The sequence below is a fragment of the Rana temporaria genome, chromosome 9 (genome assembly GCF_905171775.1).
Source record: "Rana temporaria chromosome 9, aRanTem1.1, whole genome shotgun sequence".
Classification (NCBI taxonomy): Eukaryota; Metazoa; Chordata; class Amphibia; order Anura; family Ranidae; genus Rana; species Rana temporaria.
This window is the reverse complement of record NC_053497.1, coordinates 54,058,338-54,074,504: the sequence shown is the minus strand read 5'-3', so window position 1 is coordinate 54,074,504 and position 16,167 is coordinate 54,058,338. Positions and strand designations below refer to the sequence as shown.

General features: G+C 44.1%; 1 protein-coding gene across 1 annotated transcript in view; it reads left to right on the top strand.

Moving 5' to 3' along the window:
• Positions 1-12,961, top strand: part of ABHD16A (abhydrolase domain containing 16A, phospholipase) — a 45,425-nt gene extending 32,464 nt beyond the window's left edge. The window contains exons 13-20 of the mRNA XM_040323509.1: positions 712-816; positions 933-996; positions 1,827-1,883; positions 1,959-2,021; positions 2,343-2,419; positions 8,080-8,178; positions 9,193-9,239; positions 12,470-12,961. Coding sequence (XP_040179443.1) covers positions 712-816; positions 933-996; positions 1,827-1,883; positions 1,959-2,021; positions 2,343-2,419; positions 8,080-8,178; positions 9,193-9,239; positions 12,470-12,553 — 596 coding nt within the window. The 3' untranslated portion in view covers positions 12,554-12,961. The remainder of the gene's footprint in view (positions 1-711; positions 817-932; positions 997-1,826; positions 1,884-1,958; positions 2,022-2,342; positions 2,420-8,079; positions 8,179-9,192; positions 9,240-12,469) is intronic.
• Positions 12,962-16,167: the final 3,206 nt, after the last annotated feature.

Genomic DNA, 16,167 nt, shown 5'->3' with positions numbered 1-16,167 from the left:
TTTTTGCAGGTTAAATGTGCATTATTTTATTTGTATTGGAGTCTGTAGAGCATAGCACCAGCAGGCAAGCAGATACAATCTAAAAGTAAGTGACAATAAACTACCACAGCGCTGTGGTAGTTCGTTGATTGGTTGGTCTGGGATGATGTGACTCCCGCGCATGCACACGGGAGTCTTTCATTCCAGGACCACTGCAATATGCCAGGAATGTCGGCTCCGTGTACATTTAATAGAAGATTGCAAACAGTCAGATAAGTTTCTCTTATTGCAGCCATGCATGCCATGTTTGTTCTGCAATAAAGAGCTGCCTGCTTGCAGCGTTTCTTTTTTTTTTTCGTTGAAGGTTTAGGTTAAGTTTAGTTACTGGTTCTAGGTGGTTCAACTTCCCGTCCTAAGACCCCATTGCCTCCTGGGAAATGATGACACGCATTTCCCAGGAGTCTCAGGGAATTACTGTGCCTAAAAATTGCCCAGCATGCACCTCTCCCTGAAAACCAGGAAGAAATAGGAACTGGGTTTCACATGCCCACATATATGATGCATACGGCCACAACATGAGCTGAAGGATATAAGGCAAGTGTTTGCAATGATTTCTGGAACGATTGGGGAGCTATTAATATGTTTTGGGGACTATTTAATGTGAATAATTTTTAGCTTGCCAAAAAAAAATTAAAAATTATTCCAGGAACCCCGCTTTTTTTTCCTCTACAGCCACATGGGCCTGTATGTCCTATCCAGACATCAGTGCTCTTGTCCTTGATGCCTCTTTTGATGACCTGGTTCCTCTGGCCTTGAAAGTGATGCCGGAAAGTTGGCGTAAGTCATGTCCCTGTTATTCTCCTGTTTCCATCTCTTATATCTCTCTAGCTTTGTGATTGTAAAAAAAAAAAAAAAAACTTTCTCTGTCTACTATTAATTTTTCTTTCATACAGGAGGTCTGGTAACCAGAACAGTCCGGAAGTATCTAAATCTAAACAATGCAGAGCAGCTATGCAGGTACTAATGCTAAATGTGTTTACTAAAACTCCATGATTGCCATGACTTTCGCCATTGTACATAAGTTTTTGCATCATACCCTTTATAGAATATCCAATATGCTACTGCTTTAATTTGGTTATGTTCATTAGCGGGCCCTTGAGAGCCCCTTTCTCCATGTGGTGCGAGACTACATATTTGTGGAACAGTCTCTTGTAAGACAGGCCAGGTCATGCACCCAGCTAGCTGCTGTCTGGGGCCTGTAGGCTACATATAGTGAAACTTTCTTTTACCCATATGGGTTTATGTTAATTTGCCCCCCAAACAGCAACATGTACTCTTCTGCCCTTTGCTTTCCTGTTCAGTGCGGGGAAAGCATCCTCTGTAAGCTGAGTCACTCCAGTAGAAGGGCACACAATGCTGAGAACACCTACCTGTTCAATGTGACAGTGCTAGACCAATCGTCAAGCAACAGTGCTGTCGCATTCACCTTCATATCCAGAAGTATTGGTGACTGGCCTATTGTTGTTCTGTGGCAAGTGAAAAAAAATATAAACACCCTTGTGTAAACGTTGGTCATATTTCTAATTGAAGCTTACATAGGGGAGTGACTGCCTCCCCACCTTCATGTGACAGCTCCAGGCCAATCACAAGAGGTGGGTCAAATAGTATTCTATACCCAGAAGTACCAGATGTTTTCTTGGCTGCTGGCATCGGAATAGAGTGGTGTGGGAACAAAAAGAAGAGTGGGTTTAAAGTGAGCCTGACGCTTTGTCCTGCATTATTATTCTGCTTGATGAAGGTTCCTGTCTTCTACTTTGTTTCTGACGTCTTTTTTTTTTCTCTGCAAGGTTTCAGGGTCCTGTTCTGCTGATCAGGAGAACAAATGATGAAATTATCACAACCACGTAAGTATGTGACAGTTGTCGGCGTGAGAACCGTTTCTACATATGGCTGCCTAATTGACTAACTGTTCTTCACAGAACCCCAGAGGATGTTGCATCGAATCGGGGAAACAACCTCCTTCTCAGTCTGCTGCAGAGCCGGTGAGGAAGACCAGCCAGGCAAATGTACAGGGATGCAGCAGAAATCGGCTGTGCTGGGCATCTATACCTTGAGACATTAAGAACCCGTTGTTGTTGTTGTTGTGGTTGTACCTTGGGAGCTGACTAGTTTGTTTCAAGGGACACCCTCCAGGACTGTACTGCTTATTGTATCAATGCCCAGTAAAGGTTGTGACAACCTTCCATTAAGGTCCCTGTACAATTTGATGGCAGTAAACTGGGAATTTAATCTTTTTCTCTTTTTTGTTACATTCTCATATTTATCCTTTTTTGTTTTTTTCTAAACTGTCTTCATATCCTTAGTTATCCCAATGTGATGACAGAAGAGGGGCGAAGGGCGGTGAAGATGTGGCTTGGAGCCGCCACTCCAGAGCAAGAAGGTGATTGTCCATCTTTTTATGTTCTCATTTAAAATGTAGCTGTTCTGGATAGTTTAGGCGATGGGTAGCACTCTGTCAGAGTTTTACTGGCCATCCAGGTTCAAGTTGAGAAGAGGTCTTCCTCATATGAAGTTCCATTGCCTGGTGTCACCAAGACGCTAAGTGAGGGGAAGTATCCCCAACATGTACATGGCAATAAATCCCTCAATAGAGCCTTCAAACTTCCCCCTACTACTTCCAAAAACTAGAAAAAAGGTTTTCTGGACTTCTTCTTTCATTAAGGCAATTGACAGGTTCAGTGGATAAGCAGTTGGCTAAATGGTGGATATCGGAGTGTGGTTTTAAACAGGGTTTATTTGGAACAAGGCTCTGTACTAGATCCTGCTATATTTAAATGATGTACAGTAACTGAAGGTTTGACGGGAAAAGGTACTTAGTATGTCATTTTGCTGGTGACACAAAGGTGTACAATGGGGTTAAAGGGGTTGTAAAGGTAAAACATTTTTGATGCATTAAGGTAAAAAAACATCTGACAGCACCGATCCACCCACCCCCGAGCCCCCGTTTTACTTACCTCACCCCTCGAAAGTCCCGCACGCGTTCTCGTCCTCCTGTTCGGTTCCCAGCCTGGCCGTTGATTGGCTAGGCTGGGTGGATTGATGCGCTCGCAAAAGCTTTCCACCACGCAAGGAAGCTCGCATGAACGTGGAAAGCTTTTGCGAGGAGGAGCCGAGGGACCCCAGAAGACACAGATCGGGGTCACTCTGTGCAAAACGAACTGCACAGCGGAGGTAAGTATAACATGTTTGTTTTTTTTAAACCCAAAAAATCTTGCCTTTAGTGTCCCTTTAATATTCCTAGAGGTGTTTTAATAGGTTTTGCTGGAAGTTTGGTAAATGCGGTGGAAAGTACCGCTCCCCCCCCCCCCCCCCAAAAGCAAAATAATGCACTGAGGGAGAAAGACAGAACTGATAGAATGCAGGGTTGGCCAGAGCTACATATTGAAAAAGATTTGGGTGCTTATTTCATATGGTTGCAGAATGAGAAAACAGTGTAACCTGGCAGTGGGGAAAGCAAAAATCATTTTGGGGTGGATCACAAGCAGAAGAAATGAGGTCTGGATCCCCCTATATAGTTCTTTAGTAAGACCTTTTTTGGAAACTTTTTTTTTTTTAAAGTTCTGTAGACCTCACCTAACAATAAAAAATACATTGATAAGAATGAATCTAGAGATGGGCAATAAAACCAGTAAAAGGGAGGGATCAGAGACACGACTGAAACCTTTAAATACAGTCCATCCAGAAAGTATTCCCAGCACTTCACTTGTTCCACATTTAATGTTTCAGCCTTATTCCAAAATGGATTCAATTCCTTAATTTCCTCAAAATTCTACAAACCCAACCCCATAATGACAACGTGAAAGAAGTTTGTTTGAAATCTTTGCAAAAAAAATCACATGTACAGAAATATTCACAGCCTTTAACATGACACTCAAAATTGAGCTCAGGTGCATCTTGTTTCCACTGATAATCCTTGATGTTTTTACAATTTGATTGGAGTCCACCTGTTGTAAATTTAGTTGATTGGACATGATTTTGAAAGGCTCACATCTGTCTATATAAGGTCCCACAATTAACAGTGCATGTCGGAGCACAAACCAAGCCATGAAGTTCAAGGAATTGTCTGTAGACCTCTGAGACAGAATTGCAACGAGGGACAGATCTGGGGAAGTGTACAGAAAAATGTCTGCGGCATTGAAGGTCCCAATGAACACAGTGGCCTCAATCATCCATAAATGGAAGAAGTTTGGAACCACCAGGACTCTTCCTAGAGCGGGCCGTCTGGCCAAACAGAGCAATTGTGGGAGAAGGGCCTTAGTCAGGGAGGTGACCAAGAACATGATAGTCACTCTGACAGAGCTCCAGAGTTTCTCTGTGGAGAGAGACCAACCGCCATTTCTGCAGCACTCCACCAATCGGACCTCTATGGTAGAGTGGGCAGACGGAAGCCACTCCTCAGTAAAAGGCACATGACAGCCCACCTGGAGTTTGCCAAAAGGCACCTGAAGGACTCTCAGACCATGAAAGACAAAATTCTCTGGTCTGATTAAATGACGATTGAACTCTTTGGCCTGAATGACAAGCGTCATGTCTGGAGGAAACCAGGCACCTCTCATCACCTGGCCAATACAGTGAAGCATGATGGTGGCAGCATCATTCTGTGGGGATGTTTTTCAGCGGCAGGAACTGGGAGACTAGTCAGGATTGAGGGAAAGATGAATGCAGCAATGTACAGAGACATCCTTGATGAAAATCTGTTCCAAAGTGCTCTGGACCTCAGACTTGGGGCGAAGGTTCATCTTCCAACAGGACAATGTCCCTAAGCACACAGCCAAGATAACAGAGGTGGCTACCGGACAACTCTGTGAATGTCCTCAGCGGTCCAGCCAGAGCCCAGACTTGAATCCGATTGAACATCTCTGGAGAGATCTGAAAATGTCTGTGCACCGATGCTCACCATTACACCTGATGGGGCTTGAGAGGTCCTGCAAAGAAGAATGGGAGGAGCTGCCCAAAAATAGGTGTGACAAGCTTGTAGCATCATACTCAAAAAGACAAAGTGGATGTAAACCCACTCTCATTCTTTCTAAACTACTGCCATGGTCCTGATCTATAAGGATATAGATGCCTCCTGCATGTATCCTTACTTGTCAAATGTCTCCCCTCTGTCTGTTATGAGACCCAAAAAACGGCAGATATTGTGGGTGGATCTGTTGTCTGGAGCTCGGTGGGTGCAGGCCCGGATTTACTTCCTTTGCCGCCGCAAGGCCAGGTCCTTCAATGAATGCCCCCCTCCCCACCATCACATGGGGGGGCGGGGATAAGCGACTGGTGTTAATGCTTCAATCATTCCGGCACCATGGTTGTTATGGTGTCAGGATGATTGAAATGCATTATTTCTATCATTACATTGTAATATAAAATTAAATAGTTCATATCACAAAGCAGAATGAGTGGGAGCCCTGAGTGTGTCACCTGCCACCGTCGCTTGTCACCAGATGGGGATGTCACTTGCCACACTGCCTGCCACCAGATGGGAATGTCACTTGCCTCGCTGCCTGCCACCTGATGGGGATGTCACTTGCCACGCTGCCTGCCACCTGATGGGGATGTCACTTGCCACACTGCCTGCCACCAGATGGGGATGTCACTTGCCACGCTGCCTGCCACCAGATGGGGATGTCACTTGTAACGCTGCCTGCCACCAGATGGGGATGTCACTTGCCATGCTGCCTGCCACCTGATGGGGATGTCACTTGCCACGCTGCCTGCCACCTGATGGGGATGTCACTTGCCACGCTGCCTGCCACCTGATGGGGATGTCACTTGCCACACTGCCTGCCACCTGATGGGGATGTCACTTGCCACGCTGCCTGCCACCTGATGGGGATGTCACTTGCCACGCTGCCTACCACCTGATGGGGATGTCACTTGCCACACTGCCTACCACCTGATGGGGATGTCACTTGCCACGCTGCCTGCCTCCAGATGAGGATGTCACTTGCCACACTGCCTGCTAGCAGAATGGGGTTTGCCACAGTTACCTGGCTGCCACCCAAAAAGTACCAGTTTGTCACTAATTGCATGTAAAATCAAGCCACCCCTCCAGCATTGCAGAGTACTTGCAGCCAGGTACAACACTGTCAGCCTCTCCTCTCCCACGCGGGGAAACTAGCTGTAGGTGAACCATGAAACAGAGGCACATGAGACTCGAGTGAGAGATGAGAGTGAGGGCGGGTGGTGAGAGATGATGTCATTCTCTCTCTTCTGTGTCGTGCAGCCTTCACGGCCCTGTAAGGGCGGAAGTTGGAACAGCAGTGCGGGCAATGAGAGAAGATTTAATCTCTCTTCACCGCCGCATGGCACGCACCACTGAAAAATTACTTGTCTCCTCCACCGCCCCTGCACACAGTGTCGCCCCGAGGCCTGGCCTTGTTGGCCTTGTGGGAAATCCGGCCCTGGGTGGGTGGAGTCGTGATGTCAGACTCCCCGCCCTCCTCTACACTCGCCTTGTCAACATGCATTTTTTCCTATGTATTCCTTACACTGAATTCTGCTATGATCACTAACATCCATTCAAAATCCAGAAAAGTAACCACATGACTTCAGAAAAGGAGTGGGGGTGGGAATTAAAAAAATAATGCCTGTCTCCAGGCTAGTGCATGAGATATGTAAATAACCTGTCACTCACAGCAAGGGGGCGGAACGGACTAAGGTTTTTATCTGGAAGTCTATTAATTTTCACTGAACAATAAAAGAGGATTGCTCAGAGCTGGATTAACTCTGTGTGGCAAGACTGGGCACAGATGATAGGAAATCTTATACTACATTGTGAAATCAAAAAAAATAAAAAATCAGGTTTACATCCACTTTAAGGCTGTAATTGGTGCCAACGGTGCTTCAACTAAATATTGGGCAAAGGCTGTAAATACATATATACATGTGTTTGTTTGTTTTTTTTTTTTTTTTTTATAAATTTGCAAAGATTTTAAACGTTGCGTTGTCATTATGGGGAATTGTTTGCAAAATTTTGAGGAAAATAATGAATTGAATCCATTTTGGAATAAGGCTGTACATGACAAAATGTAGAAAAAGTGAAGTGCTGTAAATACTTTCCGGATGCACTTGTACATTAATGGTGTTCCGTAGGGCTGTATTTTCAGTATGAAGCCAAGATCAAGAACACGGGGACACATGACCTCAAATGAATAGTAGGAACGTTTTTAAAACTTTACCGAAAGAGTAGCTGATGTGTTGAACAAACCCCTAGCAGAGGTAGTGAATCGGTCAACCGTAATTCGGTAAAACTAAGAACGACTGTCTTTTTTGCCACCATTCTTCTATGTTTCTATGCATGGTGCAATAAATGAGTTACTGGACAGTGATATCTCATTGTGCTGACTGCTGTAAACATATGGATGGGGGGGGGGATGTGGTTGCATGGGATTACTGCACCTTGTATATACTCATTATCCTTATTGAGCCTTGGTGCACATTGCATAACGCATGTGATTTTGTACAGGAATCGCACTGCATCCCTGTGCAAATCACATGCGATTCTTTGCGTTTCAATTTGAGCCTATTCATCTTGGATGGCTCAAATCGCACCACATTCGCATGAAAAAAGATGCAGGCCGCTTTTTTTGTTTACACCCATGCGATCCGGTTCAGGCAAACGCACTGCATTTTGTGACTTGTCTTTCAGGTGCTGTTAACTTTTACACATGTACACTGTGCGATGCAGGAAACGCTGCGTTTCTGGTACCGCATCAGTGTGAACCAGGGTTCATTAAAACGCATAAGTATTCTGGGGCCCCCAGTTCTGCAAGAGTATCGGCTTCCTTGCAACAAATTGACAAATACTGGTGACTTTTGAAAATTACTTTCTCTGGCTGTCAAGCTAATTTTTGAGGTAGTAAATCCCTAACCCAGAACACACGGGCATTTAGGGTGACCCGGCTCTACTAGCTGAATACTAGTTCTAGGTCACTGGCTCACAAAGCAATGGAGCTAGATGATGGCTTTAACATCAGGTGTTGCCAGTGGCCTGTGTTTTATCATTACAGATTTACTTTACCCTTTTTTGTTTTCTTCACACAGCATCGGTATTCAGCCATTACGGAGTAGAAGAGGACTGGTGTCTATCTGTGCTTCAGTCTTATAAGGCAGAGAACTCGGGGCACTTTCCATGGTCTGTAGGTGAGTCCTGACAATTATCTCAAGCCTAAAGTAGAACGCACACGCGCGCGCGCACACACGCACGCACGCACAAACGCGGTCTTCTGACTAGTCTGGTGACATCACAGGTCCTGAGTGCAGTTCACTGCGATGGTACTTTGAACCCAGGCTTCATGATGATATCCTACCAGTAAGTGGGTCCATGACAGGCAGGGTTTAGAGGAAGTGGACTGACTGATGCTTCAATCAACCTGGAGCACTGGCACGATCTAGTGATGAAGTACTATACCGCTTCATATCGTATATTAAACAAAAAATAACCTGGCACAGAGCATCAGGCAAAGGGTTACCCATAGGTAACCCTTTGCCTGGTGCTCTGTTCCAGGTTATTTTTCGTTTTATATGCTTTTTTGGTTACGGCAACGGCACCCTACACTGTGAATGATCTACTATTGGCCACTATATCTAGGTGGCCAAACAATTGTGCTGAGCCTGCTCTTTGCTTCTCTTTGTTTTATATCGGATATTGCAGCAGGCATGCTTTATTTTTCTGAAGTTATGAATAAAAGATTAATTTAAACAAAGGTGACCAAGGGGTAGCAATAAGGATTGTTACTGTAACCTTGTTGAAGTGATTTTAAAGGCAATAAATAAAAAAAATAACAAGCATGTCATACTTGCCTGCTCTTTTGCACAGAGCAGTCCTGATCCTCCTCTTCTCTGATCCCCCGCCGGCGTTCCTGGCCCTTCGCTCCTGCCGAGTGCCTCCAGCTCAAGCAGCGTGCTCTGGGGGCACTCTGAGCAGGCTCGCTCCTGAGCCGCTGCTCTGTGTGTCCATTCACACACAAAGCCAGTATATAGGTAATCCAGAGGTTTCATCACAGCCATTCCTGCAATATTGTAATTAAACCATGCATGTCTTGATACAGCAATGTAGTGCATTTTTCCTATTTGTTATATTTAAAGGGACCTTGTACCTCTATTCACAATGGTGAGATATTGCCCAATGTATTGATTTGTCTTTGTTCTGTTTAGGAGAGGAGATGAGCATAGAAGGAAGACAGCAGCTGGCTCTGTATCTTGTATGTATTAATCATGTCACTTTTTTTTTTCTGTACTTACATTCCAGTATTCTAGCTCTGGCTTATCCTGCTGGATTTTAAGGCAGGCCATACACCGTTCGAATCTTGGTCGGTTCAGCAGGAACCGGCCGAGATTTGAACAGTGTATGGGCAGGCTGAATGTACCAATTTGATCAACTTTGGTACAACCAGCATGCCGGGTTTTAGCTGTGATTATCGCTAGCAGCTGCTATAGCCACTAGCAATAATCACTGTCTACCCATCCCACCGGGAGAAGACCATGGCCAGGCAGGAGGGATTCCTGCATCAACATTGTCTGTGGTTGCAGGAAATAAATTTTGCTCTACAGGTGAAACTTGAAAATTTTGAATATTGTGCAAAAGTTCATTTATTTCACTAATGCAACTTAAAAGGTGAAACTAATATATGAGATAGATTCATTACATGCAAAGCAAGATAGTTCAAGCCGTGATTTGTCATAATTGTGATGATTATGGCTTACAGCTCATGAAAACCCCAAATCCACAATCTCCGAAAATTTAGGTTCAATAAGATTTTATTAAGAAGAACAATTTTCGACAGATAATAAAAGAATACACAAACCGACCGCCCAACACTGGGCAGGTCAATCCACAGAACAATAAACAAACATTTCACATCATGTATTACAGTGTAAACAAACATTACTACATAGTAGAATTGGTTATACCAGCGCAAGTACCGTGCATTATTCTGCAGCCATCAAGGACTTCCCCCGACTCGGGCGCCCCTCAGGGAGCCTGCTGCGCCCGAGGCCAGGAGGCGGTGAGGAGATAAACTAGTATGGCAAAAATGCAAACAACAATTAAATGTCAGTATAAAAATGGGGGGGAACTAATGCGCAAAACCAACCTAAACAAGGGCACAACAAAGCTAAAATAAGAAAATCAAACTAATAATGCAGCTGCCACGACTAATAGTGTTCACACGCTTAAAGCAATTAATGACAAGGGGGGTGTAATGGCGCTTGCAACAGGATCTAATTAAAACTAAATACCAATAATGATTTCCATAATGTGAATAAGTTGTCAGGAAAATGTGCTCCACTGGTTCCTGTGTAAAATGTGTTCCACTCTGAATAAAATCAAATACCCATCCAACATTAACTGAGTAATGTGGAGAGTAATAAGAGTGGATAAATGATGATAAAAAAGACAAATGTGCCAGTGACCCGCACAATATTAATAGCGAGTGATCTGGAATCGTTCAGATAAACAAGCAGTAGCTATCTTCATAAACATATAACACATATAGTGCAAATATGCTCAAACCAATCCAAAGTGCATAGTGCAATAAATGAATAATATCCATAAAAGTGAAAAAAAAACATCAAAAAGTGCAAGAAATATAAATAATAAAATTCCAATCCATGCATAAAAGTGGAAAAAATGCAATCCATAAATGACTGCAGTGAAAAATGTCCCCTATAATTCACCAAGGAATTGAAAAAATATATATATATATATCAAGAAATGTCAATATAAAAAAAATATATATATATATATATATATATATATATATATATATATATATATATGAGAAACGTGTCCAGTGCAATAATAACGTGAAAATGAAAAACAATCCAATCCAATCCAATCGTCAAGAAGGCAATATCAAACAAAGAATGAATGAATATAAAGTGCATTTGTGCTTACTTCTATTAAGATTCCACAATACTACACTGTCACCCATGTCTGCATAATAAGTTGGAGAGTGGTGCACAGCTTCCAGCCAGCTATGGGAAGGACAAGAGGATAGGGGAGGGAAGGGGTAGCCAGGAGTAAAGAGAGATGGGGGGGTGAAGGCGTCTGGGTAAAGGAAGATAGTTCAGGTGTGTTAATAAACCACTTCCTTACTGGGCACTTAAACCCCCCTCCTGCCCAGACCAATTTTTGGCTTTCAGCGCTGACGCACTTTGAATGACAATTGCGCGGTCATACAACACTGTACCCAAATTAAATTATAAAAATCTTTTCCCCACAAATAGAGCTTTATTTTGGTGGTATTTGATCACCTCTGCGTTTTTATTTTTTGCTCTATAAACAAAAAAAGATTAACAATTTTGAAAAAAACACATTTTGTTTTTTCTCAGTTTAGGCCGATATCTATTCTTCTACATATTTTTGGTAAAAAAAAAATCGCAATAAGCGTATATTGATTGGTTTTCGCAAAAGTTATACTGCCTACAAAATAGGGGATAGATTTATGACATTTAAGAAAAAAAAAAAAATGTTTTTTTACTAGTAATGGCGGTTATCTGCGATTTTTGTCAGGACTGCGATATTGCATCGGACACTTTTGACACTCTTTTGGGACCATTCACATTTATACAGCAAACAGTGCTATAAATATGCACTGTTTACTGTATAAATGTGACTGGCAGCGCAGGGGTTAACACTAGGGGGCGATCAAGAGCTTAAATGTGTTCCCTGGGAGTGATTCTTACTGTGGAGGGGGACTGACTAGGGGAGGTGACCGATCTGTGTCCCTATGTACAAGGGACACTGTATCGGTCGCCTCTCCCTGACAGGATGTGGATGTCTGTTTTTTAACACACAGACATCCACGTCCCTGGCTCTGTGACTGCCGATCGCGAGTACATGGCGGACATCGTGGCCGCCAGGCACGCGCATCGGCACCCACGTGACACATCGCGCACAGCTTTTTTGTGATGCGCGCCCTTGGCGGCGCGCAACATGGAAGAGAACAGGACGTCAACCCGGCAGTTCAGGTCTGCGCTGCGGCCATCTTTCGGCCATAGCGCGGATCTGAAGTGGTTAAGGTCTCCAACCTTGTGACAATAGTTTTGGGGGAAGGCGTCTTTTTATTTATTTTTTCCAGCATGGCTGTGCATAAAGCCAACTTCATAGCTGGTTGTATGAGTTTGGGGTGGAGAAAATGGGGTGGTCTGCACAGATCCCCAATCTGGGCCCTACTGAACAACTTTGGGCTGAACTGGAACACTGATTACGATCCAGGTTTTCTTATTTACATCAGTACTGTACTAATGCCCATGGTTTTTGAATGGGATGTCCCACAAGCTCATATAGGTGTGATGAACAGGTGTCTACAAACCTTTTATAGCTTCGCCCAGGTATAAGCAAAATCTTATGTGGTGTGTGTGTTTTTTTTAAATTGTATTTTATTTTTTATTTTTTACGTTTTTATAACCCGGTTTGCTCTTTCTTTAGGCACAAAAACATCTGAGAAGCTTTGAAGCCACGCACTGTACTCCCCTCCCCGCTAGCGCCTTTCACATGCCCTGGACAGTATAATACCCTTGAAGCCTCTATACCATCCACACACTATGATGTCTATGGATTACACCCAACCGCTATCCTAATGTCATTCTCCGCTCCTCGTGAACGGCAGCTAACACCAATGAATAAAGATGGTCGCCTCTCCACCCAACTCTCATACCTCTTCGGATGTCTTCTTTTTTTATTTTTTGGAATAATGGACTTTTGTTGAGCAGGAAAGGGTGTAAAGTCACCCTGCGATATTTTCAAAAAAAACGCTATTAAAATGTGAATACTGTATGATTAGTTTGTCACTGTCAAGGCATGGAGCTAAACCACTGGCTGTTCTTTAGCGTCTACATGGATGTCCCTGCCATGCTGACATTTTTAGTTTGATTCTAATTTTAGAAAATGAATACAGGCAAATGCTGCAATGAAATGCCAGTAATATGCACTAGGATCTGTTTTGTGTTCTCGTACTGTCATAGCTGCCTGTTTGTTTCCAGAAGCTCGGGATCCTGATCGAGTGAGTCTTGCAAGCTGTATGTAGGTTCTTTTTAAAGATTTTATGGTTTTCTTGTAGCTGCATGACCAGTCTGTGCTGTTTTATCAGAATGGATCAGAAGGATCTGGTGTAAACTACAGCAAAGTGTCCTGCAGCTCAACCAATGAGGCTAACCCTCTGCGCAGCACAGTCACTCCCAAACGCTATTGATTGGTGGAGGGATTGAGTGCACATGGTAGTTGAATGAGGAATACAGACGGGTGGAAAAAAGGCCAATACAAAATGCACAAGTCACTGTTCTGCCCTGATGGCAGAGCTGGGCATCTTGGAAGATTTTCCTGGCATCGTGCAACAACTTCTGTACAACACGGCCTGATTTGCTAAAGTGCCAAGAAAATTAGGGAAAATTAATGAACTACCGTATTTATCGGGGTATAGCGCGCACCCCTAATTTTGACCCTAAAATCCTGTAAAAAAAAAATTATTACATTTTACTACTTACAGTTTTGGTGTCTTGCCCGGCGGCCTCGTCCGGTCTGGCGTCCGTCTGCGGCCTCGGTGGTGTCCTCCCGCGCTGTCTTCATGTCAAATCCCCGCTTCCTGCGCTCAGTTTGAAGCCTCCGCCGACGTATACCGAGCGCAGTAAACTCGGGTATATTCGGCCAGGCTCGGCTTCTCACGCATAAACGTCACAGAGCGTGACTACGAGTGAAGCCGAGCCTGGCCGAATGTACACGAGTGTACTGTGCTCGGTATATGTTGGCGCAGGCATTCAAACACAGCGCGGGTATCGGCGTAAATCGCGCACCCACGATTTTGCCCTGATTTTCAGGGCAAAAAAGTGCGCGGTATACGGCGATAAATACGGTACTTCTATTGATTGGATGTTCGCGGGTTCATCTCACATCTTTTTAGGCTGGGTTCACACCTATGCGAATTGGATGCGGCTTACACCACATACATTTATTTGAACAAGGCTGGTTCACATATCTGCGGTGCATTCGTACTCCGCATTGCCCAAAAAAGTGTGCGTTTTAGAGGCAGTGCGGTCCGGCTCAGGTGTGAATTCAGGCCCATTGACTTTGTTGGGAACGCTTCTGAAGCGCACATGTCATTTAGTTGTGAACAGTATAAAATCCTGACCTGATGCAATACTGCTCAAAAACTGACATGAAACGCTGAACAACTACTTTGTCGATTGGCTGTGAAAACGGAGCTCAAATTCGCACCACCCATGTGTGAACCCAGCCTTACATTTTAGTAAATCAGAGCCAGGTTCACTTGACCACCGTTTACTTGAAACCGGACAAACTTGTGCGCTGCACACTAGGCTATGATGTCATGTAAAACTACAAATAACTGCTATTACAGAGTAAGGCCCCTTTCACATTGGAGCGGGAGCCGCGGTGGCGGTATAGCGCTGTTAAAAATAGCTAAGCTATACTGCCGGGATTGCCACGGGAATCGGCCGCTAGCGGTGCGGTATTAACCCCCGCTAGCGGCCGATAAATGGTTAATACTGCCCGCAATGCGCCTCTAAAGAGGCGCATTGTGGGCGGTATTGCCGCGGTTTCCCATGGTTTTCAATGGGAGGAACGGTATACTTGCCGCTCCTCTCACCGCTCCAAAGATGCCGCTGACAGGAGAATTTTTTCTCTCCCGCCAGCGCATTGCCTCAGTGTGAAAGCCCTCTGGCTTTCACATTGAGTAGGCAGTGAAGGAGTTTTTCAGGCGGTATAGCAGCGCTATTTTTAGCGCTGCACCGCCTGAAAAACTCCTCAGTGTGAAAGGGGTCTGAAGAGCATCAGAGCGAGGGGGTTGTGCGTTCATTCTTGGGGCCGGTTCACGCCAGTCCGGTGTGTTTTTTTTTTTTTTTTTTTTTCTTGCATCAAAAATGCATGGACAGCAGATTATATAGGTTGCAATGGCCTAGTTCACACCAGTGCAGTTCCATTGCAGAAAAAAAAAAGGCAGCATGTTCTACATTTTTTTTTTTCTGCGCAGAACTGTACTGGAAAGTGCATCAAAAACACACTGAAATGCATTGAAAATCCCAACCTTGGCACTACCCGCCTTGAGTTTGCATGTTCTCTCTGTTCCTGCGTGGGTTTCCTCCCCCACACACACACCAAAGACATTAATTGGCTCCTCTCTAAATTGGTCCTAGCACATGTATGTATGAATGCGAGTTAGGAACTTTAGATTGTAAGCTCCTTGAGGGCAGGGACTGATGGGAATGTACAGTATATATGTAAAAACAGAGCGGACATTGATGGCACTATATAAGTAACTGTAATTTAAATAAATTGCAGCAAAAAAAAAAAAAGCACAGGAAACTTTGGGGGGGAAATGCATAAAAAAACAAGTTTTACATGGAATTCTAACCTGGTGTGAAGTTCACGGCGCCATCTTCTGTACCGATGGAGCCCCTTTACATATAGCATGCATAGTGATGACTGTGTTTGGGTTTTCAGCGTTGCTGCTCTTCAAAGGCCAGTATATAGGCATGAGGGTGAAACAAAGCAATGGGGAGAAATGTCCAGTTCTGCAAACAAGTTTGTTCTATTTGTTTTTCAAGAGCAGCAGTGTGCATTAAATCATAGCAACTGTTTTACCTTTCGTTCACATCAATGAAAAATGAATTCTGATTGGTTGCTCTTGGTAACTGCACTTTACTTTTCAAGTGTCATCTATCATTTCACATTCGTCTGACATTCCATTATGTGATATGGGAGTTTTGGCTTTTACTCTCTTGGTAAACTCATGTGCATGTTGTCATCGTTTGGTGGTTAAAGATTATTTTTAATAAATTCCTAGGTGTTCTTTCCACTACAAGCCTTGTGTGTGTTGGATATGGGAGATGGGGTACGTCATCAATTATTTGTCACCTGGAATAGATTTTATATCCTGCACCCAGAGAGGGACTGATGGGGGGTATTTAACCACTTGAGATCCGAGGATGTCCTCGGCTTTGTGCGGTGATATCTGAACGATTCCTGCAGCTACAGGCATCATTCAGATATTGCCGTCTTCAGCCGGCGATTCTGTGCAACATACGAACGATCATAGCGGCGGTTCTGCCGCTTGATCGTTCTTATAGGCGGTGGGAGGGGACATCCCCCTCCCGCCACCATCCGGTGCTTCT